Source organism: Lontra canadensis, unplaced genomic scaffold, assembly GCF_010015895.1.
Source record: "Lontra canadensis isolate GAN:19392208 unplaced genomic scaffold, GSC_riverotter_1.0 scaffold22, whole genome shotgun sequence".
Lineage (NCBI taxonomy): Eukaryota > Metazoa > Chordata > Mammalia > Carnivora > Mustelidae > Lontra > Lontra canadensis.
In genome coordinates this window covers 17,007,060-17,032,106 of record NW_022631016.1, presented here as the reverse complement: position 1 = coordinate 17,032,106, position 25,047 = coordinate 17,007,060, and the positions used below count along the sequence as shown (strand labels likewise).

Below are 25,047 nucleotides of genomic sequence, written 5' to 3'. Positions count from 1 at the left end.
TCCCCATAAGTATTTGCTAAAATCTGGAATACCAATTAGATATGGGTTAATTAATAATTAGCCATGTTTTAATGTCACCTAGAAACAGAAAGTCAATTAATTAGGAATAGAGAACCTGCAAGAACTTTCTGCAAATGAACCTGCTATTCTCTCATTTCCGAATCTTCTCATTAAGCCCATAGAGGGAGAGAAATCAGCAAAAAGTTATGGGAATAAGGCAGGAAGTTGGTCCCTTTTGTAAACCTAAAAAAAAAAAAAAAAAAAAGAGTAGCTTTTAATAAGGACAGCATCAGTCCTTTAAGAAGGGACTCTAGAAATGTTTGTTTAGGACATATAAGCTCTTTTGGTTTGGAAAGAGGGTAAGAAACCAAAAGTCAGAATGTCAAATGTTAAGCCCGAGTGTGTGATGGGGAAGTTACACCTACAATATGAAGTATTTTTAAGAAATATCGGGACGCCTGGGTGGCTCAGTTGGTTAAGCAGCTGCCTTCGGCTCAGGTCATGATCCCAGCGTCCTGGGATCGAGTCCCACATCGGGCTCCTTGCTCATCAGGGAGCCTGCTTCTCCCTCTGCCTCTGCCTGCCATTCTGTCTGCCTGTGCTCGCTCTCTCTCCCTCTCTCTCTCTGACAAATAAATAAATAAAAAAAAAAAAAAAAAAAAAAAAAAAAAAAAAAAAAAAAAAAAAAGAAATATGGCAATGGGGATAAGATATTTGGCAGTATCGATGTTAAGGAACTTCTATGGTTGCTGCTTAACTGTGGGAAATCATATATATTTGTAGGGAAAAATTGTTGAAGGAAGAATTGGGGGAAGTTGTTCAATGACATTTATGATGGTACAAAACTCCGGAAGAATGAAGAAGGATTAGACAACAGGCTGAATATATAAACAAATATTGAAGGGAAATTATATAAACTAAAATAAATCCTTTTTATCAGATGATAAAATTATGGGTTACTTCTTCTTCTATAATTACCCATCTTTTCCAAATTTCACATACTGGGTAATCTAACTAGAAACAGAATTAAAAGCAGTATATGTGTCTTACATCTCTTCAGCCTCTGAGAAGCACTCCTGAAAGTCAGAGGGGATGGGAAAAAGAAAAAGGAGGGTGTGCCGAGATTGGTGGAGGGGAGCTGGGTATTAGAGTACACTCAGCAGGTTGTAGTGATTAATTCTACAGAACAGGTGAGTTTATATAAACTCAGAATAACATGACAGAAGAAAGATGAAGGGATTAATATTGATGAAATAACTATAGATATAGTCAGTATCTAACTGAACGGTGAGAGAAAATTATACAAAAATGAATTTAAGCATAGACCATAGATTAAGAATAAATTAGTTACAGTCGAATTAATACCAGACAGACAATAATTTTTGAGTCAAAACACTTTCTGTCCCTTTGGCTTTACTTGTTCAATATCAACTTCAGATTAATTCTAATGCCTTTAGAAAGTATTATCTTACAGGAGAATGTGTATATTCATAGTATGCCTTTAATAACTATGTATTTATATTTTATGTAATGCAGATTATTTAGAACTAAAGGTGAAACAATTCTGGCATAAACAATGAAATAGATTTTTTGAGGCATTGATTTTCACTGGAGACAGAAGTCTTGATACTAACAATGCCTCAGACCACTAGACAGGAAAAGAGTGGATGAGGAGGCACTTCATTAATAGAATGATAACTAGTTCCTCATGCACAGAGACCATTAAGAAGACTTTTTGTCAAATTTATCACCTTGTGGTACATAAGAGTAAATCAAAAATCAAGGATAATTGCAATTTCTCAGAAATAGTCTCCATTTGTTCCAGCCATATAGCTTCCTTTTGTGATTCCTTTTGCTGTTATGAGATAAAATGCATGAAAAACTAATATTATCTAAAATTTTCCACATCTGAGTGTAGAATACACTTTAAAATAATTTTTAGAAGAAGAATCTCATCAGAATTTCTTGTGCCTAAATATTTATGAAGAGATAAATATAACCATTTATTATCCATTTAGAATGAGAAAATATAAGACATTTCCTTAGTGATACTGCTTTTTGACAAATATTCCTAGCATCTCTACCCAAGTGAATATAGGAGGCTTATTTATAAGGAATATAAATTGAAGCATTCTATGAAATAAGGTTGGAAATAATTGTTCTCTTTAAAATTGGTTAATTTGGCAATTATCCAGCTTAACTATGAAATTATTTACTGTGAATTAAAATTCACATACATTTGTGTGTGCGTGTGTATACACACACATATATAATTACTTCAAGTTATTATTAAATATTTTTAAAAACCTCAAGTGTGATGAATCTATGACACTTTTTAAAGATCTATTTATTTATTTGGAAGAGAGTGTGCATGAGAGAGGGGCGATGGGTGGAGGTAGAGAAACTCTCAAGCAGATTCCCCAGTGAGCACACAACCTTGAGATCATGACCCAAGCTGAAATCAAGAATCGAGCAGAGAGAGTCAAGTCAATGCTCCACTTACTTGTGGAGCATAAGGAATAACACGGAGGACAGTAGGAGAAAGAGAGGAGAAGTGAGTTGGAGGAAATTAGAGGGGAAGACAAACCATGAAAGACTGTGGACTCTGAGAAACAAACTGAGGGTTTTAGAGGGAATGTGGGTGAGGGGTTGGGTGAGCCTTCTGGTGGGTATTAAGGAGGGCATGTATTGTATGGGGCATGGGTGTAATGCATAAACAATGAATATTGGAATGCTGAAAAATAAAGTTTTAAAAAAAAGTCAGATATTTAACCAACTAAGCCACCCAGGTGCCCCAAATCTATGACATTAAATAAAGTTTATATTCACTATACTTATTATTTATAAAACATTAAAGTGTTATATTAGCATATTATATTCTGTATATTTTTATACTTAATGTTTTTATGCATTAGAAAAACATTTATAACCTAAAAAAATTAAACATAGGTATTACAATATTTTCTAATATTTTATCTAGTGCATAAAATCAGGATGTTAAATATCTCTATAACATTGATAATAGAATTATTTAGGAAAACAAATATTACTATAAAAGATTGACCTCATGTCTTAATTTATGTTCAAAATTTATGTTCAAAATTCTTTTACAATATTTAAATTGTTCCCTAAATTATTTAAATGATTAAATGATTTAAAAAACTAGTCTGAGATGGGTAACTAGGTATGTATCATGTGCTGATGATATGTACCATTTTTCCAAATAATCTGACCCCTTATTGAGAGAGCATCATTATTTATTTTACCTCAACATTTTTTAAACCTATAAACTTTAAATGATTTTTTGTGATAAAATATACCTAACATAAAATTTACCATATTAACCATTTTAAACGAACAGTGTAGTGGCATTAAGCACATTCATATTGATGGGACACATGGGTGGCTCAGTTGGTTAAGCATCTGCCTTACACTCATGTCATGATCCCAGAGTCCTGGTATTGAGTCCCACGTCGGGCTCCTTGCTCAGCGGGGAGTCTGTTTCTCCTTCTGCCTGCTGCTTCCCTGCTTGTGCTATCTATCTCTCTCTGTCAAAAAAGTGAATAAAATCTTTAAAAAAAATCACATTTTTCTACAACTACCACTGCTATCCATCTCCAGAAGTTTTTCATCAATATCTTTTCATTTATGTATATTATCAAAAACAACATATAAGTTTTTTTCTATTTTAGGCATTTATATATGCCTTTATAGAATCCATATGAAAACAATTGAATGAGGCTAGAGTTGAATGCACAAGCTGCATTTTTTCCCTTCTATTCACCATTCAGCTATTTCATGCTCTGTGATCCTGTCTTAGGTTCTCTTTAGGGAAATCTGAAAAATGTTGCTGTGAGAACAGACACTTACTCAAGATTTTTACTCTTTGAGTCTGACTATCACCTTTTATTCAGGAATTATAATCTCCAGACCTGTGTCTTAAGTGAAACTTCCTCTCTGATTCTGACTGATACTTACTTTTTTAGGTCTTTAACAATGTGTTGGTGTTTTAAAGCTGCAGAGTATAATTGAAACATGGGTTAGACTATATTTTGAGCTAATTTTGATACTACTATATAAATACTTACAATATTTCATGACTTGAAATGCTTTTGATATTAATTCAGAGTAAAGTCTGAGGGATTCCAGACACCTTAGTGCTGAGGTGCTGATGAAAGAAAGAGTATCATCTTTATTCGAGGGCAGGTTAAGAGGGGTTACGTACGCAAAGTCGTCATGCCTCTTATACTTTCTGCATTTAGACAAAGTCTGATTATGGGCATAGTGAGAGCAAGGAGAGCAATGATGCTAATAAATACAATGCAGGAAAAATAAGTCAAGGAAATAGATAATTATTAAGCTATTACATCCCCTATTACCTATTTTGTAATATTTTAGTTATGTGTAGTAAAACTGCATGACTAAAAACGTGCTCCCATGAGTGGTTCCCTTGTATTCTGCCTCCTCTCACTTCCCGAGAACTCAGCATGAACTTCGCTTGCCTTATTTTAGAAATCATGGAGTGCACACATCCGCAGATAGAACTGAGCATGTTTGGCTTTAAAAGGAAAATACTCCAGGGGCATGTGATACAAGACTTGAGGAAGTTGTAGAACTGTTATGAAGTAGAGGAAGTGGTTGTATTCTGTGTTGCTTGAGAGGAAAAGGGCTATCATAGCTGGCTGAGTTACAGGAAGAAAGACTTTTGGTTTCAAGTACATATAAGAGGATGTCAGTACTTGTCCCTAAATAAGAGGCATGCCTCATGAGATCGTGAGTTTCCCATTGGTGGAAGTGTTAAAGAGATGATGAGCAAGGAGCTGGTGGTGCTGGATCTATTTATTCATGGGATGAATGTCAATGTAGAACCAATGGCCTCACAGGTGTTTTGCAAGTAGGATACCAAGATGAGTCAAGTAGATCCTCAAGTGGGTCCCCATCACCTGGAGGGAGGCCACCAGGTCCTTAGAAGATGACAGTTGAATTTTGTAGGATGAAATTCTCTGATACGTAGTATGACTGCTGAGCACTGATACAGACTGAGAGAAGAACTCCTAAGGAAAGAGGTCCTAGGAAGTGTCTTCTGAGTCCTAAAGCAAGGTCAAGGTGCATTATAGGTGGGAAGACGTTCTCTAATTTTTCTTCCTACTGAAGGTAACCTGATAACTCTTCTTGTCCTTAAAATACATTATTGAGTTATTGGCAACAACATTTTTTAAAATTATACACTTCATCTGTGTAGTGATAGACACAACAGTTTTGTTAATATTTCTAAAGATTGCACTTGCTCTTAAAAACCCCATTTCAGGGGCGCCTGGGTGGCTCAGTGGGTTAAGCCGCTGCCTTCGGCTCAGGTCATGATCTCAGGGTCCTGGGATCGAGTCCCACATCGGGCTCTCTGCTCAGTGGGGAGCCTGCTTCCCTCTCTCTCTGCCTGCCTCTCTGTCTACTTGTGATCTCTCTCTGTCAAATAAATAAATAAAATCTAAAAAAAAAAAAACCCATTTCACATTTTAAAATTTTAGACTAATTTAAGACTGTAATGAAAAGAAACTCAGTAGCTTTTCATATAAATTGCTGCAAAACCAGGACTTGTACAAGTGTTTTAAAATACAATTTAGCTGTGGAATTGAAAAAAAAAAGCAACTTTACATTAATTATGATAAAATTAAGATTACCATCTTTACCTATAATTATTATTTTTTATTCTACCATCTATTAGCAGTTCCTAAAAGGCTTGGGCATAATGATATATTTGCTAATGCTTCCTCCAGATTCATAATTTAAAAGGTCAATCATGACATGGCCAGCATTGGAGTGTGTGATCTACTAAGGGTTATCATTTTCAGATGCAAAAATAGCATTTAATCATTTTTTCATAACATACTGGCTATCATATACATATGTCTATACTAACAACTCCATCTCATTCAAAATTACATCAAGAATATTTTCATGATCAACCATCAATAATGACCAAGATTGCTAGTAATATATTCAATCATCATCTCTCTTGAAGGGTATATGGTAACTTTCCATGTGTCAACTAAGCTTATTGCTATATGTTAATTTGTGTATTTTATTAACATTTACTGTGTGTCTACCATATGCTTCACATTATTCTAGAACTAAGTTTCTTATAGGGAAAACAAAATAACAACAAAATCCCCACCTTCAGGAATATTCACTTTATTTGGGAAAACACAAAACAAACACGATAAGGAAGCAAAATATTAGTGTTTTGATAGCAGTAAAGGCTAAGAAGAAACTGATAAGTAGAGAGAGAGAGAGAGAGCATAGGAAGGGCTGGGGAGGGTTATGTGTGGTAGGCAGGATAATGATTTCCAAACATGTCTATGCCCTGATCCCTGGGACATGTGATTATGTTATATTACATAAGGAAGGGGAATTAAAGTAGCAGATGGAATTAGTGTTGCTACTTACCTGCCCACAAGGTGGGGAGATTATCCTGTATTATCTATGTGGGCCCAGTTTAATTACATGTCTTCTTAAAAGTGTAAGAAGGAGGTGGGCAAGTCAGAGTCCAAGAAAGATTCGAAGATACTATGCTGCTACCTTAGAAGTGGAGAAAGAAAACCAGGAGCCAGAGAAGTCAGACATCTTTTAGAAGATAAAAACCCTTCAAAAAGGAATGAATGCATCTAGCTGCAACCTGGATTTTGGCCCTCAAGATCCATGTTGGACTTCTGGCCTCCCTAACCATAGGATAGTAAGTTTGTCTTGTTTTTAGGCCACTTAGTCTGTGGCAATTTGTTACAGAAGCAATAGGAAGTGAAATCAGTATAGAATTTTAGATAGAATGACCAAGAAAGTCCTATGAAAAGGGCTTTGAGAAAAGATATGAAGGAAGTAGAGGAGCTGTTCATGAGTAAACCATAGGAAGAATATTGCCCACAGAGGGAAGAGAGTGTGCAAAGCTCTGGTGACCAAAGAAGGGAGGTGTGAAAAATAAGGTCAGAGAGTTAAGTGGGAAGTTGGAGATCATGTGAAGTTTTCACTCTGAGTGACTTGGATTTCGGAGTAGAGGGGGAGTGCTATGTGGTTCACACTCTTGCCTCAACACTATGCCTTCTCTTTTAAGAACAGACTAGTGAACCAGGACTTCTTTGGACTCTAATCCTCAGTGAGTGGAGAATAGAGCAATTTGTCCATTATTCTCTCTCTTGATCTCTCAAAATAGTCTCAAATTAATAATTAACATTTTCCCAGCTTTACTGGGAAATAATTGACGTACAACATCATGTAAGTTTAAGGTATACAATGCATTGATTTGATACACTTAAATATTGCAAGATGATTACCACCGCAGTGTTAGTCAACACCTACATCACGTCACGTAATCTTTGTTTCTTTACTGGGGTGAGAACTTTTAAGGGCTACTCTCTTAGCAACCTTTAAGAATATAAGATAGTAATATTAACTGTAATCACCACGCTGTACATTAGATCTCCAGAAGGTATCCATCTCATAACTGCAAGTTTGTGTCTTTGACCAGCAACTCCCATTTTGCCTACTCCACAGCTCCTGAAACCTCCTAAAACCACCATTTTATTCTGTTTCACTGAGTACAGCTGTTTTAGATTCTACATATAAATAATATTATAGAATATTCTTTTTCTCTCTCTTATTTCACTTAGCATAATACCCTCAAGGTCCATCCATGCTGTTGCAAATGGATGGGAAATGGATGTGTGCAAATCGATGTGTATGTGTATGTGTGTATCATATCTTCTTTATCCAGTCATCTATTGATGAACATTTAGGTTGTTTCTGTATCTTGGCTTTTTGTGAATAACCCAACAATGACCATGAAGGTGCAGATACCTTTTTTGAGATCCTGTTTTCATTTCTCCTGGATAGATGCATAAAAGTGCAATCACTGAAAAATATGGTCATTCTATTTTTAATTTTTTGAGGAACCTGTACAGAATTTTCCATGGTAGATGCACTAATTTTCATCCCTACCAACAGTGCACAAGTGTTCCCTTTCTGCCATATTTGCCAACATTTGCTATCTCTTGTCTTTTTGTTGATAATCATTCTAACAAGTGCGAGGTGATAATCCTTCGATTTTCATTTTTTGGATGATTATTGATGTTGAACACCTTTTTCCTGTATGTGTTGGCCAATGGTATAATATATTTTGGGGGAAAAAATGTCTTTATTTCCTCTGCCCATTTTCATATCAGATTGGTCCTTTTTTTGTTACTGAGTTGTATGAGTTCTTTCACATTTTGGCTATTAACCCCTTAGCAGATATGTGATTTGCAAATGTTTTCTCTCATTCCATAGACTTCTCCTTATATCATTCTCCTTATACCATTCAATATCCTGCCAGTTGGTCTGTTAAAACTGACAGAGAGTAGAGAGAAGTCTAGAAAAGTGTATAGAGTGAATAAGTGTGTAAAGTGTAAGTAAATGTATAAAGTGGCAAATGGAAGAGTGTTCACCATTATACCATCACATGTGATAACAGTGCCTGAATGAAACATATATTTTAGGACTGAATCTAGTGTCCCATGTCTCAGTCCTGCAGTTCAATCCTTAACTCAATAAATAACTCATATAAAACCATATGCTGAATTAACACATGTAATTTTTTTCCATTTATTTTTATTTTTTATTTTTTATAAACATATAATATATTATTATCCCCAGGGGTACAGGTCTGTGAATCGCCAGGTTTACACACTTCACAGCATTCACCATAGCACATACCCTCCCCAATGTCCATAACCCCACCCCCCTCTCCCAACCGCCCTCCCCCCAGCAACCCTCAGATTGTTTTGTGAAATTAAGAGTCACTTATGGTTTGTCTCCCTCCCAATCCCATCTTGTTTCATTTGTTCTTCTCCTACCCCCTTAACCCCCCATGTTGCATCTCCACTTCCTCATATCAGGGAGATCATATGGTAGTTGTCTTTCTCCGACTGACTTATTTCGCTAAGCATGATACCCTCTAGTTCCATCCACATTGTCGCAAGTGGCAAGATTTCATTTCTTTTGATGGTTGCATAGTATTCCATTGTGTATATATACCACATCTTCTTTATTCATTCATCTGTTGATGGACATCTAGGTTCTTTCCATAGTTTGGCTATTGTAGACATTGCTGCTATAAACATTCGGGTGCACGTGCCCCTTTGGATCACTACATTTGTATCTTTAGGGTAAATACCCAGTAGTGCAATTGCTGGGTCATAGGGTAATTCTATTTTCAACATTTTGAGGAACCTCCATGCTGTTTTCCAGAGTGGTTGCACCAGCTTGCATTCCCACCACCAAAGGGTTCCCCTTTCTCTGCATCCTCGCCAGCATCTGTCATTTCCTGACTTGTTAATTTTAGCCATTCTGACTGGTGTGAGGTGATATCTCATTGTGGTTTTGATTTGTATTTCCTTGATGCTGAGTGATGTGGAACACTTTTTCATGTGTCTTTTGGCCATCTGGATGTCTTCTTTGCAGAAATGTCTGTTCATGTCTTCTGCCCATTTCTTGAGTGGATTATTTGTTCTTTGGGTGTTGAATTTGCTAAGTTCTTTATAGATTTTGGACACTAGTCCTTTATCTGAGATGTCGTTTGCAAACATCTTCTTCCATTCTGTCAGTTGTCTTTTGGTTTTGTTAACTGTTTCCTTTGCTGTGCAAAAGCTTTTGATCTTGATAAAATCCCAATAGTTCATTTTTGTCCTTGCTTCCCTTGCCTTTGGCGATGTTCCTAGGAAGTTGTTGCTGTGGCTGAGGTTGAAGAGGTTGCTGCCTGTGTTCTCCTCAGAATTTTGATGGGTTCCTTTTTCACATTGAGGTCCTTCAACCATTTTGAGTCTATTTTCATGTGTGGTGTAAGGAAATGGTCCAATTTCATTTTTCTGCATGTGGCTGTCCAATTTTCCCAACACCATTTATTGAAAGGCTGTCTTTTTTCCATTTGGACATTCTTTCCTGCTTTGTCAAAGATTAGTTGACCATAGAGTTGAGGGTCTATTTCTGGGTTCTCTATTCTGTTCCATTGATCTATGTGTCTGTTATTGTGCCAGTACCATGCTGTCTTGATGATGACAGCTTTGTAATAGAGCTTGAAGTCCGGAATTGTGATGCCACCGACTTTGGCTTTCTTTTTCAATATTCCTTTGGCTATTCACAGTCTTTTCTGGTTCCACATAAATTTTAGGATTATTTGTTCCATTTCTTTGAAAAAAATGGATGGTATTTTGATAAGAATTGCATTAAATGTGTAGATTGCTTTAGGTAGCATAGACATTTTCACAATATTTATTCTTCCAATCCAGGAGCATGGAACATTTATCCATTTCTTTGTGTCTTCCTCAATTTCTTTCATGAGTACTTTATAGTTTTCTGAGTATAGATTCTTAGCCTCTTTGGTTAGGTTTATTCCTAGGTATCTTATAGTTTTGGGTGCAATTGTAAATGGGACTGACTCCTTAATTTCTCTTTCTTCTGTCTTGTCGTTGGTGTAGAGAAATGCAACTGATTTCTGCGCATTGATTTTATATCCTGACACTTTACTAAATTCCTGTACAAGTTCTAGCAGTTTTGGAGTGGAGTCTTTTGGGTTTTCCACAACATGTAATATTTTATGATTTTCCATAGAGAATATTGCATTATTCTCATCTTAAAATGTTATCAGAGTATTTAACCCATATTTGCAAAATAAGCCGAGATCCACCAAGACTAGGAGGCTTGATACAACATAAGGGTCATTGCAGAGACAAAATATATCCCTTGGCATATTAGTGTCCTTTGATGTATTATTTTAAGTTTATAACTCTCTCAACCATATATTTCCATTCATTCTGGCAGAAATAAAATTCCGCTATTTTTCTTTATCCTGTATTTACTCTATATCTCAGTTATGTATGCTGGAAGGTTCATTAGGTACAAGACATTCAGATCATACCAGGATTCATTATACACTTGCCTACCCACTTTTTTTTTCTATTAAATAAGATTTGCTTCAGAATTATAGCTAATTAATTAAATTTTGTGGTATTACCACTGTGGAGTACTTGGACTGTCCTGCAAAATGCATATTTTAGGCTTCAGCTATTATCATATGAGGCTGTTGCTGTATCTTTATATACGAATACTAAGAAATAGAGATAAGCACATGAACTTAAACCTAAGACCCAAAATAGCAGAATGTAACATTTCTTTCTGCTTGTTACATTCTACTCTTAGAGTTTTTAAACTCAGTTCTTGGCAAGATTCCTCCTTGCTCAAGATCATACAATCCATTTTTGTTTGTTTGGTTTTAAATATTAGGCAGTTGGTAAACAGTGGGTGGTCCATAAGAAGAGTAACTTCTTGGAAAGGAGACTATTTTTCACCAGGCTTTTTCAATAGACCACAGTGTTTTAAGATTCTGTTCTCACATTTGAATTTCTTAGTCTGCCAGGTTCTACTCTGAAAAATCATCCCATATTCTACTCTGAAAAACTATCTACAAATATCATATTTTACTTGTCTGAGGTAGTAGCTCTTGAATGGAAATGGTGGTGGAAGAGGGGAAGCACATCATGGCCATCAGTGGTTTTCTTTGGAACTGCATATGCAACACTTTGCTCTCTCTAAAGTCTAACAAATGTCTTCCAGTCAAGCAGTATTACAGTAAAGGAGGGCTAGAAGCAGCAAGTAGGTCACCTATCAGATACAGGGTCGAACAGGAAGGCAGGGTGGTTTGATATCGTGATAACAACTATAACAACTTACCTGAAACAAAACAAAACTCGTCTTAAATAAGTCTGGTAATGCCTGTGTGTTCTTTATCTTAACATCTTAATGTATGTATATATAATATATATGATATATATCATATAAAGTATAAAATTTATATTTATACATTTACATATTAGAAATGAATTGGGTAGGGGTGCCTGGGTGGCTCAGTTGGTTAAGTGACTGCCTTTGGCTGAGGTCATGATCCTGGGGTCCTGGGATCGAGTCCCTCATTAGGTTCCCTGTTCAGCAGGGAGTCTGCTTATCCCACTGACCTCTCTCCTCCCATGCTCTCTCTCTCATTCTCTCTCTCTCTCTCTTTCAAATAAATAAATAAAATCTTAAAAAAAGAAATGAGTTGGATAAAGTAAAAATTATATATAAATATATATAATTACAAGTATCAATATATACATGTATATATTTTTTGTATTGGAAATGAACTGAGTAAAGATCTGGTCAGCAAAAGAACAAGAAAGCATGCATATAAATTAAACCCAGGAATTTATCTAGAAAATATAAACATTCTAAGGCAGGCAGAAATCAGGTACCTTAAGCTGTGTGTGACCAAGTCACTAAGATGGCAGAGATGAAGAATCTTAGTTAAGAGACTTGGAAATGAAACATCAAGGATCTGAGCTAAAGAGAGGAAAATAATAGAGTGTCAGTACTAATGCATGAATAAACAGCAGTAGCAAAAAACTGGAGCTTGTCTTTTCTGCCACCATTTCCTGCCGAGGGTCAGAAGAAATCCTAGATTGTAGTTAAATCTAAATTAACAACAGAACAGCATTTGGCAAGTTAATAGTGGAAAGTATAGATAAAATGTGGATGCATATTCAGTTTATGATTTGGATGTTATACTTCATGTTGGTGCTCAATATTATATTTGTTAGTTATATATGAAACTTTGTTTGAAAAATGACACTATCTAAGGTACATGGGTTTAAGACAACTGCTCTGCAGTCTTTCCCTAAAACCATTGTCTATAGGTTGGAATTTGGTACAAAATTTATCCATAATTGTACTTACAACAAATCAGGAAGGTCTTAGTTATTTCACTATGAATAAATATAAATATAAATATAAATATAAATATAAATATAAATTAGTTCTATACTTGGACACAAGAGCAGAAAATGAGTAAGATATTTCAATATGCATATATGCTGGATGATTCATGATTGTAAACTTAATTATACAGATACTCATTCATTCATTCATTCATTCATTCATTTGGTTAGTCATTCAACTAGTCAGTTGGTTGAAACATTCTTATTGAGTTCCTTCTAAATGCAGACACTGCCCTAGAGGCTGGAGTAACTTGGTGACAAGAGAGACAAGGTCCCTGTAGTAGTAAAGCTTAATGAGATCTAAGTGAAAAATTCTGTGGCTAAAATAATTAAAAGGTATCCTGAGAGATGAAATAAAATACATGGAGGAGATATGTTATGGGTTTAAAAAGTAAAGCAATAAATGTATTTTATAAAAATAAAGAATAGAGAGGAAAATAGCATTCTTTAGAAACATCACTCAGTGTAACCACTGATTTTTTAATGTATATTTGCTCTATATTGTTTAACAATTCCATTCCCTTCTTTTTAATTTTATTTCTTTTCAGTGTTCCAGCATTCATTGTTTATGCACCACACCCAGTGCTCCATGCGAAACGTGCCCTCCATAATACCCACTACCAGGCTCACCCATCCCCCCACCCCTCTCCTCCAAAACCCTCAGTTTGTTTCTCAGAGTCCATAGTCTCTCGTGGTTTGTCTCCCCTTCCAATTTCCCCCAACTCACTTCTCTCCATCTCCCAGTGTCCTCCGTGTTATTCCTTATGCTCCACAAATAAGCAAAACCATATGATAATCGACTCTCTCTTCTTGACTTATTTCACTCAGCATAATCTCCTCCAGTCCCGTCCATGTTGATACAAAAGTTGGGTATTCATCCTTTCTGATGGAGGCATAATACTCCATAGTGTATATGGACCACATCTTCTTTATCCATTCATCTGTTGAAGGACATCTTGGTTCTTTCACAGTTTGGCAACTGTGGCCATTGCTGCTATGAACATTGGGTACAGATGTCCCTTCTTTTCACTACATCAGTATCTTTGGGGTAAATACCCAGTAGTGCAATTGCAGGGTCATAAGGAAGCTCTCTTTTTAATTTCTTAAGGAATCTCCACACTGTTTTCCAAAGTGGCTGCATCATATTGCATTCCCACCAACCGTGTAAGAGGGTTCCCCTTTCTCCACACCCTCTCCAACACATGTTGTTTACTGTCTTGTTAATTTTGGCCTTTCTAACTGGCGTAAGGTGGTATCTCAGTGTAGTTTTGATCTGAATCTCCCTGATGGCTAATGATGATGAATATTTTTCATGTGTCTATTAGGTATTTGTATGTCTTCTTTGGAGAAGTGTCTGTTCATGTGTTCTGCACGTTTTTTGACGTGATTATCTGTTTTGTGTGTGTTGAATTTGAGGGGTCCATTCCCTTTTAAAGATAGAATCATTTTGTATAAATCATGTCTGACCTGGTTGACTTAATGAACGATGACTGTCTTTTAGAGCTGATACATTGTTTTTTACCATATTCCACAATGCTACACAGCATTTCATTATATGGCTGCTACCATAATATTTTCAATTATATCCTAAGCATTGGACATTTTGAGTGTTTCACTTTTTGAAAGATACACAATTTTGATAGCATGTCTTTGCTAGTGAATCTAGATATTATCATTTTCTTGTTGCAGATTATCGGATCTCAGAAAACACAATGTTTGTGATATTTATCTTTTATTATTTTTTTTCCCTTAAGGTGTTATTAGAACAGCTTTGCCAAACATGGACAGGGAAGTCAAAGAACAATACCAAGTCCTCATCCAAGCCAAGGATATGGGCGGACAACTAGGAGGGTTAGCTGGAACGACAATTGTTAACATCACCCTCACGGATGTCAATGACAATCCACCTCGATTCCCTAAAAGTATGTTGAGTTTAAATCTTTTCTGTTGAGTTTAAATTAGCGCAGCTTAAAAAAAATTCTTTCATTTCATTGAGTGTTACAGAAATTGTAATAATTTTTCAGACGTTTTTGGTCTTAAGGAAACAGAACCCAAGAGATAAAACTTAAATGACCTAAGAGCTTCATTTTCCATTAGAATCATGCTCCATATGACTTTAATATAAAATAATACAAGTCAGTAATTGAACAATGAGTCCTATATTATTGATTCGCAGTCAAGTAAAATATTCACAATAAGTTGGAATCTTGCTCTAATTTTTATTTGAAAAAGTAAAGTAAATATGAAAATTCCATTGTAATTTAATACTCATATTTATGACACATATGACACCATATTATTTGGTCTATCATGCAATTAGCATAAGAATTCTCTACTTTTTCTTTAGCAATTGTATGTGTTGAATCATTTCCATTTACTTCTATGTAAGTATCAGATAATAATTCAGTGATGCTATTTACATTACTTTAGTCTTATTTTATTTTAGTTTTGCAATAGGTGAAAATTGTTACAGTTTCTATGATAATAGAAAGGTTCACACCTATATTTTCTCTGTAACTCTGTGCTTCTTACTGAAAATGAATACTTCTCACTTGTGTTATATCTCGTTTTCTTTTGCAGTATTACATTTAACACCAATCAGTACCTGCTCGATTTCTGGTACATTTTCAAGGATTAGTTCAATGTTCCTAGGACTTAGAATACAGAAACTGAAAGTCTCTATCACTGGTTACACAAGGAACTTGATTAAATCTCTAGATACTCATTTGCGTGAATAGTTTAGGGAACCAAAACAAAATGATTTTCCTTTTTCGATCTCAGTAGGAGACTTTGAGTGCATCTACTAAAGTATAAAAAACTGAGAATATTTAACTAAATGGATATTTTATTCCTTTAGCTGTATGGTTTTTCATATTTTGCTACTTTATCATTTTCTCTTAAAGTCATCAACATGTATTTTCTTATGGAAATATTTTACTTAGTGATCAGAAAGTCTAATGGCCAAATGTTATGAGGAGCAATTAGAAATCATCATACTTAAGCCAATGAAATATATGTGAAAAATGGCTAATATAAATATGCTATAATTAATAACCCAAAGAGTCTTATGGACATACTTCTTTACTTAGCTATTAAGGAAACAGATAAAAGATAAGTAAATATTAAAAGGGAAAAAAGAAATCATGCATTTGATTCTCTAACATTTGACATTAATAAAGAATATGTTCCCAACTCAAAAAATACTTATTATTTTTATTTTTATGTCTTTTATTTCTTTATTTTTTTTACTTCTTATGTATGACAAGCTGTAATAGCCAAGGGAGGGGGATAGTTTGGGAAACTACTCTACTTTTATATAAAAGATGTCACTGTGAACATGGGTCTGTTTTGCATTTTGCGCATACAAAATACATTAGTCTAGGGTATAGGAAATAGCAGAGATACTACTACATAGTGCCAATATTCTTAGTCACAAGGATGATAGTGAGGCTTTTCAGATGAGGGATATAAAACCCAGCCAGAGGAAAGATACAATTTCTGTTGGTATAGATGAAGAGTGGTTGGTAAAAATTGGGCAGAGATCCAGACACATAGTCTGCTGTACAGGGAAATGAAAATATCTCCATGAGAATGAGGCTAGATTATACTTAGGAAGACAAGATGTTGTGCTCAGGTCCTGCTGAGACAGGAAGATAACTTCTAGATCTTACTTACCTAGTGAAAGCAGAATCTAGATAAAGCAATAGTCTTGTTTGGGATTTATTCACAGTTGAATAGTAGGAGTGAGGGTAACTAAATGAGAACCACCAGGAAGGAATGTGGGGGATAAGCTCAGTGGAATTTCTGGGACATTTACATGCTCTGTCAGCAACTTTATCATTGTCTTATTCCCTATTTACCACAACAGTCTGAGTTCTTTATTTTCCACATTTTACCATTAAGAAAACTGAAAAAAGAGAGGTTGAATACTTGCTTCAGATCAACAAACTAAAGTATTTTTTTTTTGCTCTGAAGTTCAAGTTCCTTCTAGTTTAACATAGCATTAAAATGAAGAGTTATTCTTTTCTTCTACCTGCCACTCTAAAACCCTACTTTTTAGAACGCCTGCAAAAATAGTCACCTGACGTATGTGGAGTTGTCACCATTCATAAACAGAGAAATGAGAGGCCAAAAGAAATATATTGAGCAGTTCACCATGATCAAATTATTCTCTACTTGTATTACATGTATTTTGAACTATAGTCTGAAAGTGTAAGAGGTGAGAGAGAGTTTTGAATCATGAGAGAGGGTTTTCACATTTTTGCATAAATAAAAAATTAATCCCCTTGCAATTTCACATGCCATTGTGTCAAGCCCTTTTTAGTGTGTTGTCATTTTGAATTACATCCTTCAGAGGAAAAGACAGCATACATTTATAAACAGAAAAGCCATTTCTTTAGAAGCCAATGCTCTTCCTGCAAGAAAATTTCTCACGTGATGCAATTAAACTACAAATGTGATGTAACATTACAAGCTGAAATGATACTTTTCAATGTAAAAGTAAAATATATACACATATTTTATACATAAATAACTTATAAGAGAATCTGCACAACTAGCTCTATTTCATGCTTATTAAGTGATTATTCTGAAAACAAAACAAAACCAGAAAACTTCCTTCAGATGAATTTCATGAGCTCTAATTTCTCATTGCTTAAAAATGCACAGAATAATTTCTTAAAATTTACTAATCATAATTTGTTTCGGCTTTGTGTGTGTACACATATGCATATGTGACACTGTTAAGTATCCATTTCCTTCTCTAAATCCGTTAGAGAGGAAAAAAAAAAGAAAACTGAGTGGCACATGCATTCGTATCAGACATGTGTAACCAGTTTACTGTTTTATTGTTACAAAATAGATGGTTCCTGAGACATCAGAACTTCCTGCCAATATGATAAGATGATGGTGACAATGATATTGACTAGTAAATTGCTGTGTGTCATGTACTATGTCAAGTGATCCGCATTTCCCCCTCTTACTTTCATAATGACTATATAGTATTTTCTCAATTTTAGAAATAAAGTAGCAAATCATATTATTAAGAAAGGTTAATGATAGAAGTAAAGTTTTTAAAGGTTAAAAACTTTTCTAAGATCATTCAGCCACTGGGTGAGAGAACTAAGCCTTAATCTTAGGTGGTGACTTCAGGTCTCTCTTTGTCATTCTCCCTCTTGATGGGGAATTTGTTTTTGATGCCTGTGTTTGGCCTAAAATGTCCATAACCCAGAAAACCCAGATAACCTAGAAAACTGTCCACAAACACAGGGAAGTGAAAATAATACCCAACACGTGAAAAGAGCTATGTCTGGAGTCCTATAAAGGCAAAAGACTTTATTTGCAAAATCTTTTCCCCATAGTTATAAAGCTACCATCTACCACAGTCAAGGATATCTGCAGAGGATCTCCATCTGTTAAAATAATCTACAGAAAAATGCTGATGGTTTCCATTACTTGAATATTAAATGACAAAACCATCTAACAAGCTGTTCTAAATAATGCATTATGAGATCAAATCAATTAAGTGATGTGGTTAATTCACATTAGACAAAATGTTCATGCGTGTGTCTCCCACTTTGTCTCTTTCTTCTGTGTGATATATTTGTAATGAAAATGAGAACAACTTGAATGAAAGTACTTCATACACAACATTGGATGAAGTTTACAGGAAATATAAGAAAATGCAAGGAAATATAGGAAAGATAAGGAAGAGTTTGCCTCTTTTGTTTCTTTTTCAATATACTAAGAGAAAGAGAACTGCTCGTAAAGTAAACAAGTTCAAATGTAGAAAATAGGACAGTAATAATTGTTCTAAGAAAATTTCTTAGAAATAAGTAAAATATTTTAAAGTAATTCTGTTTTAATAAAATACCTACCAAGCATGTTTATATTGACTGTTGCTAGCTATAAGGATTTTGATTCAGTTAAAAGTCAATAATACATTATTTGCACAATAATTACCATATAAAACATATAGTTGTAACCACATTATATAGCTCATTAATTTAATGAATAAGACATTTGTAAATATTAGACTTTACCCCAGGAAAAGTTGTTATTGTCCTGAAATTAACATAAACATAAGTAAAATTAAAGCATTAAATGCATCAGCCAGAATGTCTACTGCATAATAAGCAATGTTTGATCTACACAAACTACCAAAGACCACAGACCCAAGCATAAAAAATATGTGTATGCATCTATATATTATTTTTTCTATTACACATTTAAGTTATAGAAAGACCACAGAATTCTCAGGTTAATTATTGAATTACTAAATAAATAATTACTGATAACTATATATTTATTTAGTGTATAATATTGATGTGTTTAATTAAAATATATATTTCATCTTTTCATCTTCTCATTACTGTTTTGGCATCCAGGTTAAGATTGGCTTCCTATTATATTGAAATGGATAATATAGAATTGTTTGTTTTTAAATCAATATTTATTATAATATACAATTTATAAAGATTTTCATCAGAATCAACATGAACCCAATCACAACAAGATGGGGGCACAAAGTCCATTTCTCTTTATGGTTTAGCATCCTTAATTGGAAAACTATAAGCTTTTAGACTGAAATTTTCTTGGTAAAAAATATAATAAATCTTTATGAATAAGACCTGTAGGCTAATTGAATTTTGACAGTTAACTCAGCCATAGAAAATATACCATTACATTCTTCCAGGTGCCAAGGGGATTGTCATGGGAATGACTGTGATAAACCAGTTCTATGATTTAAGTTTATGTATACAAATTGTATACAATCTGAGTGTTACATGTAACTAGTATGAAAGTTCATGACTTTGCATATATTTTGTAGATGTAAATTTTTGTAGAGCTATATCAATTTATATATATAAATTACATATATATGTATATATATGACTTTATCTATCTACCAATAGATAGATATAGTCTCAGAATCATTTAATAACATTGTGAAGAACGTATGCCCCGACCTGTGAGTGCAGAAAAGGCCAGTATGTGTCTGAACTTGGAAACGTGGTCAGGATCTCTTCAGTCCTTTTCATAATCTCCATCTGTTAATGTCAGGATGTGAATTGTATAGAACTCTCATATCTCACCTTCCTTGGAGACTCTTGCTCCTGGCCTGCTTCCTACCCGCAGGTCAAGTGCAAATTATTGGTAACACCCCAGCGTGTTCCTAAATCATATCTCTGAGGGTGAAGCAAGGGCCAAATTTCTGCTTTTAGCACTATCTCCAATCTGTTATCTTAGGGGCGGGAATGGAAAAGGGAAAATGCTGACAAGGGCTCTGAAAAAAATACTAGAAGAAGCATGACCAAAATAATAGGTCTTCGTGAAATCTGTCACTTTGATGAGGATAATGTCTTCAGCTTCATTCAAATATTTGAGTTTGGGAAGGTGGTGTGTGTCAGTTTGGTGTGCAAAGTTAACACTATAATAATATATTGTTTAGTATAGAGGTATCTATATTTATGGTATACTGTACTTATATTTATAATTTATATTTATAGTATACTATAAATATAACTTGAGGCTTAATTGAAAACAGGTGAATGTGTGTTTTTTTTTAAAGTGTTTTTTTTATTTATTTGAGAGACAGACAGAGAGAGAGCGTGCGTGGGTGGGGAGGGGCAGAGGGAGAGGGAGAAACAGACTCCCTAATGAGCAGGGAGCCCAACACAAGGCTTGATTCCAGGACCCTGGGATCAGGGCCTGAGCCAAAGGCAGACACAATCAGTTGAGCCACCCAGGCGCTCCAACAGGTGAACGTTTTAAATAGTAATGCAAGAAAGTAAATATATATTAATGAGTCAACATCAATTCATGTTTGTTTATGTTTCTCAAATTTACTACTGGTGTTTAGTATCAACTTTAGAACATGTTTCAATTCCCACAATTGATTTTTTTTTACCAGTATTTAAGAGGCATAGTGTGGTATGCACAGTATGTGGCAATTATATATATTACCCATATTCATCATTTATTAGTGTTTTATGTGTGTGTGTGTGTGTGTGTGTGTGTTTAACTCCTCACTTGTGAGGGAAATGTTTAAAAAGCATAAAGAAAGAAATTGTAAATCTAAGAGATTGGAAATATTGCACAAAGAGCTTATGTTACTTGGGTCTTGTAAAGATTGTAGGCATAAGTGATAGAAAGAGTCATCACCTTTGATAACTCTATTTCTATTTTTGAAAAACAAGCCAAGACATAATGAAACCAGCTCTTTTACTAAGTGGAATAAACACTTCTACTTTAATTCCCAAATGGGTCATTTGTCTGCTTTGATAAAAATGAGCAGGAGATAACTATTTCCTGAAGATGAGGCACGCAAATGAGGACCAGAGTCATACTCACTATAATGTTCCCAATAGTTCTCACATCACATTTGCCTGCAGAATCCTTTGGGATCTTACGTCCCAGTGATAGCAGCTCTGTTTCTAGTGGCACAGCTTGGACTCAGAAATCTGAATTTCAAATAAGTAATCTGGTAGATTCTGATGTAGGTAGTCTGCAAAGCATAATTTGAAAATCACTGGTTTACTGTGATGAAGCAGCGATGTTGAGAAGGCATTTCATTATTCATTAAATAGAGCTAATGAGTTAATTATTTCATATCTCATGAGAGTTGTTTTGGTCCATGCAAAATTCCATTCCTACAGATATATTTGAGTGAAATCTGAATATTAACATTTATTCATTTTAAACCATTTTGAAATGGTTTTTTTTTTTGTTTTGTTTTTGTTTTTTTTTTTTTACAATTAAACAACCATAAAGTTACGTGTCTTGCTTAGAAGTCTTCCAAAGAGCTTACAGAAGTCAGAGACTGATGCTTTGAGGCAGACTGAAGCTGAATCTAATTTGTATACAAGCTCAGTGAATATGAGCTCCAGATTCTCCAAAAAGAAGAGAGTAGTTTCACTAGAATCCACGTCGGCAGATGTAAGCAAATACAAAACAATTACCACAATTTTAAAATCATTTATCATTGCTATTATTGTCACATTAATACCACATTATGCTTTGTTAATGAAAGCATGACTCTTTCTTTAAGTGATGCTGAAAGCTTTTGATGACCTACTTGGTCCTTTTCCCCATGTGGCAAAGGGCACGAGATTGCAGGCTGGTTGCTCTATGGCCCCATTGACTGATTTACAAAAGTACTGAGCTTACGAGCTACAACAGCTACAGGTCTTTAAGAAATTTAACTTTTAGTTTTCAATTATTTTGTGAATCATATTCAATAAAGTTTAAAAGTGAAATAATATTAAAGTTATTAGTGCTTAATCTTCCCAATGTTATTAACAATAATAACAATATCTAAAGACCATGGTTCCTATAAACACTCAAAATATTTCTTAATATTAATCTGTGCACTTTCCAACTCACCGGAGTCATTTTTTTACGATTACAATCCTGGAGAGGTGGCTTGAATGTTTCGGCATCATATAATCCACAGTTCAAATGTGAGACTTTACCTTGGACGTAATAAAACTCATAGGCTCCTAAACAGACAAGCAATGAGAAACTTTTCCCACCTCTACCTCTCAGCCTTCCCGCAAAAAATAGGCAAAAAATATTCTTATGTGAAAATTTCCTGTCAGTCAGAGCAAGTAAGTAGATGTCAGCAACGGAATTTATCAGATTTAAATAATTATAAACCTCTCAGTCTCTGGCTACAATGCATACATATCTCTTGCTCATTAAATCTTCAGTTCGCGTGTCCTCAGTTTGCTTTTCTGCATTTTCCTGCTAGAACTGCATTATCAGGTTCCATTCTTTTCCAGATGGTATGACTGCACGACTCTTTACAGAATGTAGCCATGGTTTTAGTGAGGTGGCAGCTAATACTGATTGCACATGTGCCATATAGAAGCCCCATTTAAACTGCACATTAACTTCTTTATTCCTTACGAAGAGATGTTGTTTATTTATGCACATTTAGAAAAGGAAAGTGGAAAAAAAAAAAAAAAGATTGTAAGAGCTGGAGCCAGGAACTTTGTAGATGCATGTGTGATGGAGTGGAACATAATCGAGGAACATATTAGAGCTTTGATTTTTAAGTATGCTCATTTAGGAGCACCTGGGTGGCTCAGTGGGTTAAGCCTCTGCTTTTGGCTCAGGTCATGATCTCAGGGTCCTGGGACTGAGCCCGCAGGCTCTCTGCTCAGCGGGGAGCCTGCTTCCCCCCCTCTCTCTGCCTGCCTCTCTGCCTACTTGTGATCTCTCTCTCTTTCAAATAAATAAATAAATAAATCTTTTAAAAAATTTCTCTGCATTAAACCTCTCTGTTTAAAAAATTGAAATAAATATGCACATTTATGAAAATATAGATGACTGCTTCCTACACCAGAATCTTAAGTAAGAATGGGAGCTCTGAATGTGAACATGGGGCACTCCATCTACTTCTCCACTAATCAAACTGAAAAGACATTCTCTCCAAGACTGTGAGTGTTTTTATGTTTGTAAGATTTGTAGAGCACAGAGATCCTAGGCTTTGGGAAAGGTACAGATGATGGAAAGCTCAGCTTTACCATTAACTCACTGGGACCCGAACAAGCTAAATAAACTCTCACTGTCTTGTGTTTTTACAACATCAAATTAAGATAATAAATAGGGGGACCGCAGATCCTGGTTTGCTTGAGACAGTTCCAGTTTTCACTTGTGGTCCCAAATTAATTACAAGTAGTGATTTCTTTTACTCTCAAAAGAGGATCTGTTTGGCTAGTAAATTAAGTAGACATCTTAACAGTAATATACAGCACTTCTGGGAGGATTAAGTAAAATAATACAATTGAAGTATCTAACAGTAATTTTTTTTCTCCTCTCCTCCCTCCCACCTTTTCTTTCCTCCCTCTTTTCAACCTTATCCCCATTTCTCCTTTGTATCTCTCTCTCTCTAACTAGATTATGTCATAGGCTCTTTTTATATCATTTCTTTGTGTCTTTTGCTTCCCCTTTATCAGAATTTCCAATTAATGTGCCATCAGACATGGATTGAAGAGAGAAGTAGCTCAAGAAATAACTCACATTTACATTTGTAGTTGAATTTACCACCAGAAAATAAAAATCTTAGGACTATTGTATACCTTTTATACACATGAAAAAAATCAATTTAAAAATTTCTAACTCCATAGAAATATTTAGGAAGTGAATATAAAATAATTCTATCACCAAAATAGTATTATCTTTACCCATGGACATTTGCAATGACTATTTGGATTATTTTTTTAAATTTTTTCTAAGATTTTATTTATCTTTTTGACAGAGAGAGAGATCACAAGTAGGCAGAGAGACAGGCAGAGAGAGAGGGGAAGCAGGCTCCCCGCTGAGCAGAGAGCCCAATGCAGGGCTCAATCCCAGGACCCTGAGATCATGACCTGAGCCAAAGGCAGAGGCTTAACCCACTGAGCCACCCAGGCACCCCGACTATTTTGATTTAAATATGATATTCTGATTTCATTTTACTCTAGCTTGGATAAAACCCAGTTGTAGTATTAAACTAATATGTGAAATCTCTAGTTGCTTAATAAACAAATTATTAAAACTCTCTTTTATGGACAAGTAAAAAAGAAATTATTTTTCATGTGAAGTCTTAGTCTTATTTATTAAAATATTAGGGAGACTAGAGGCTGTCTTTATAGACTAGATTGATTCTTATCTAGCCTGATATCCACTGACTTGTTCCTAAATGATTTTATAGTAAAGGTATTCATGATGTATGTGCATTATAATGATAATTCCACCTTAAAACTTTATCCAGAGTAAATAGTATATGCACTCTGATTATTAATGTCATTTCTCCAGTTTTTTTAAAAAAAAGCTTAAGTTTGTTATTTTTACAGTCTATGAAAATTACTTTAATAGCCAAAATAACTGAAAAAATAGCCAACTTTTATATAATCATATATATAAGTACACACACACTCACCAACACACACACACACACACACACACACACACACATTTGTTCTTGATTTTTAAGGGATAAGAATTGAATGAGATATCTTTTCTTTTTCCAGCCATCAAGGCACTCTATAATACAAATATCTCAATGTATAAATAAAACCACAATGAAACCCCAAATAAGAACATGATCACTAACTATTGACATGATTAGAAGATGGTAAATAAACCTAAATGGAATTATTGGGAAACTATTTATGAAAAACATAGCATTTGAGAAGAAATGTAGCCTAAGAATTTAACAGATTGGAAGGAG

At 34.7% G+C, this 25,047-nt stretch overlaps 1 protein-coding gene across 4 annotated transcripts in view; it reads left to right on the top strand.

The window, feature by feature from the left end:
• CDH12 (cadherin 12) overlaps positions 1-25,047 on the top strand; it is a 985,149-nt gene that overhangs the window by 892,163 nt on the left and 67,939 nt on the right. For all 4 annotated transcript variants that reach the window (XM_032861908.1, XM_032861910.1, XM_032861907.1 and 1 more), the window contains one exon: positions 14,585-14,752. In XM_032861908.1, the coding sequence (XP_032717799.1) occupies positions 14,585-14,752 (168 nt within the window). The remainder of the gene's footprint in view (positions 1-14,584; positions 14,753-25,047) is intronic.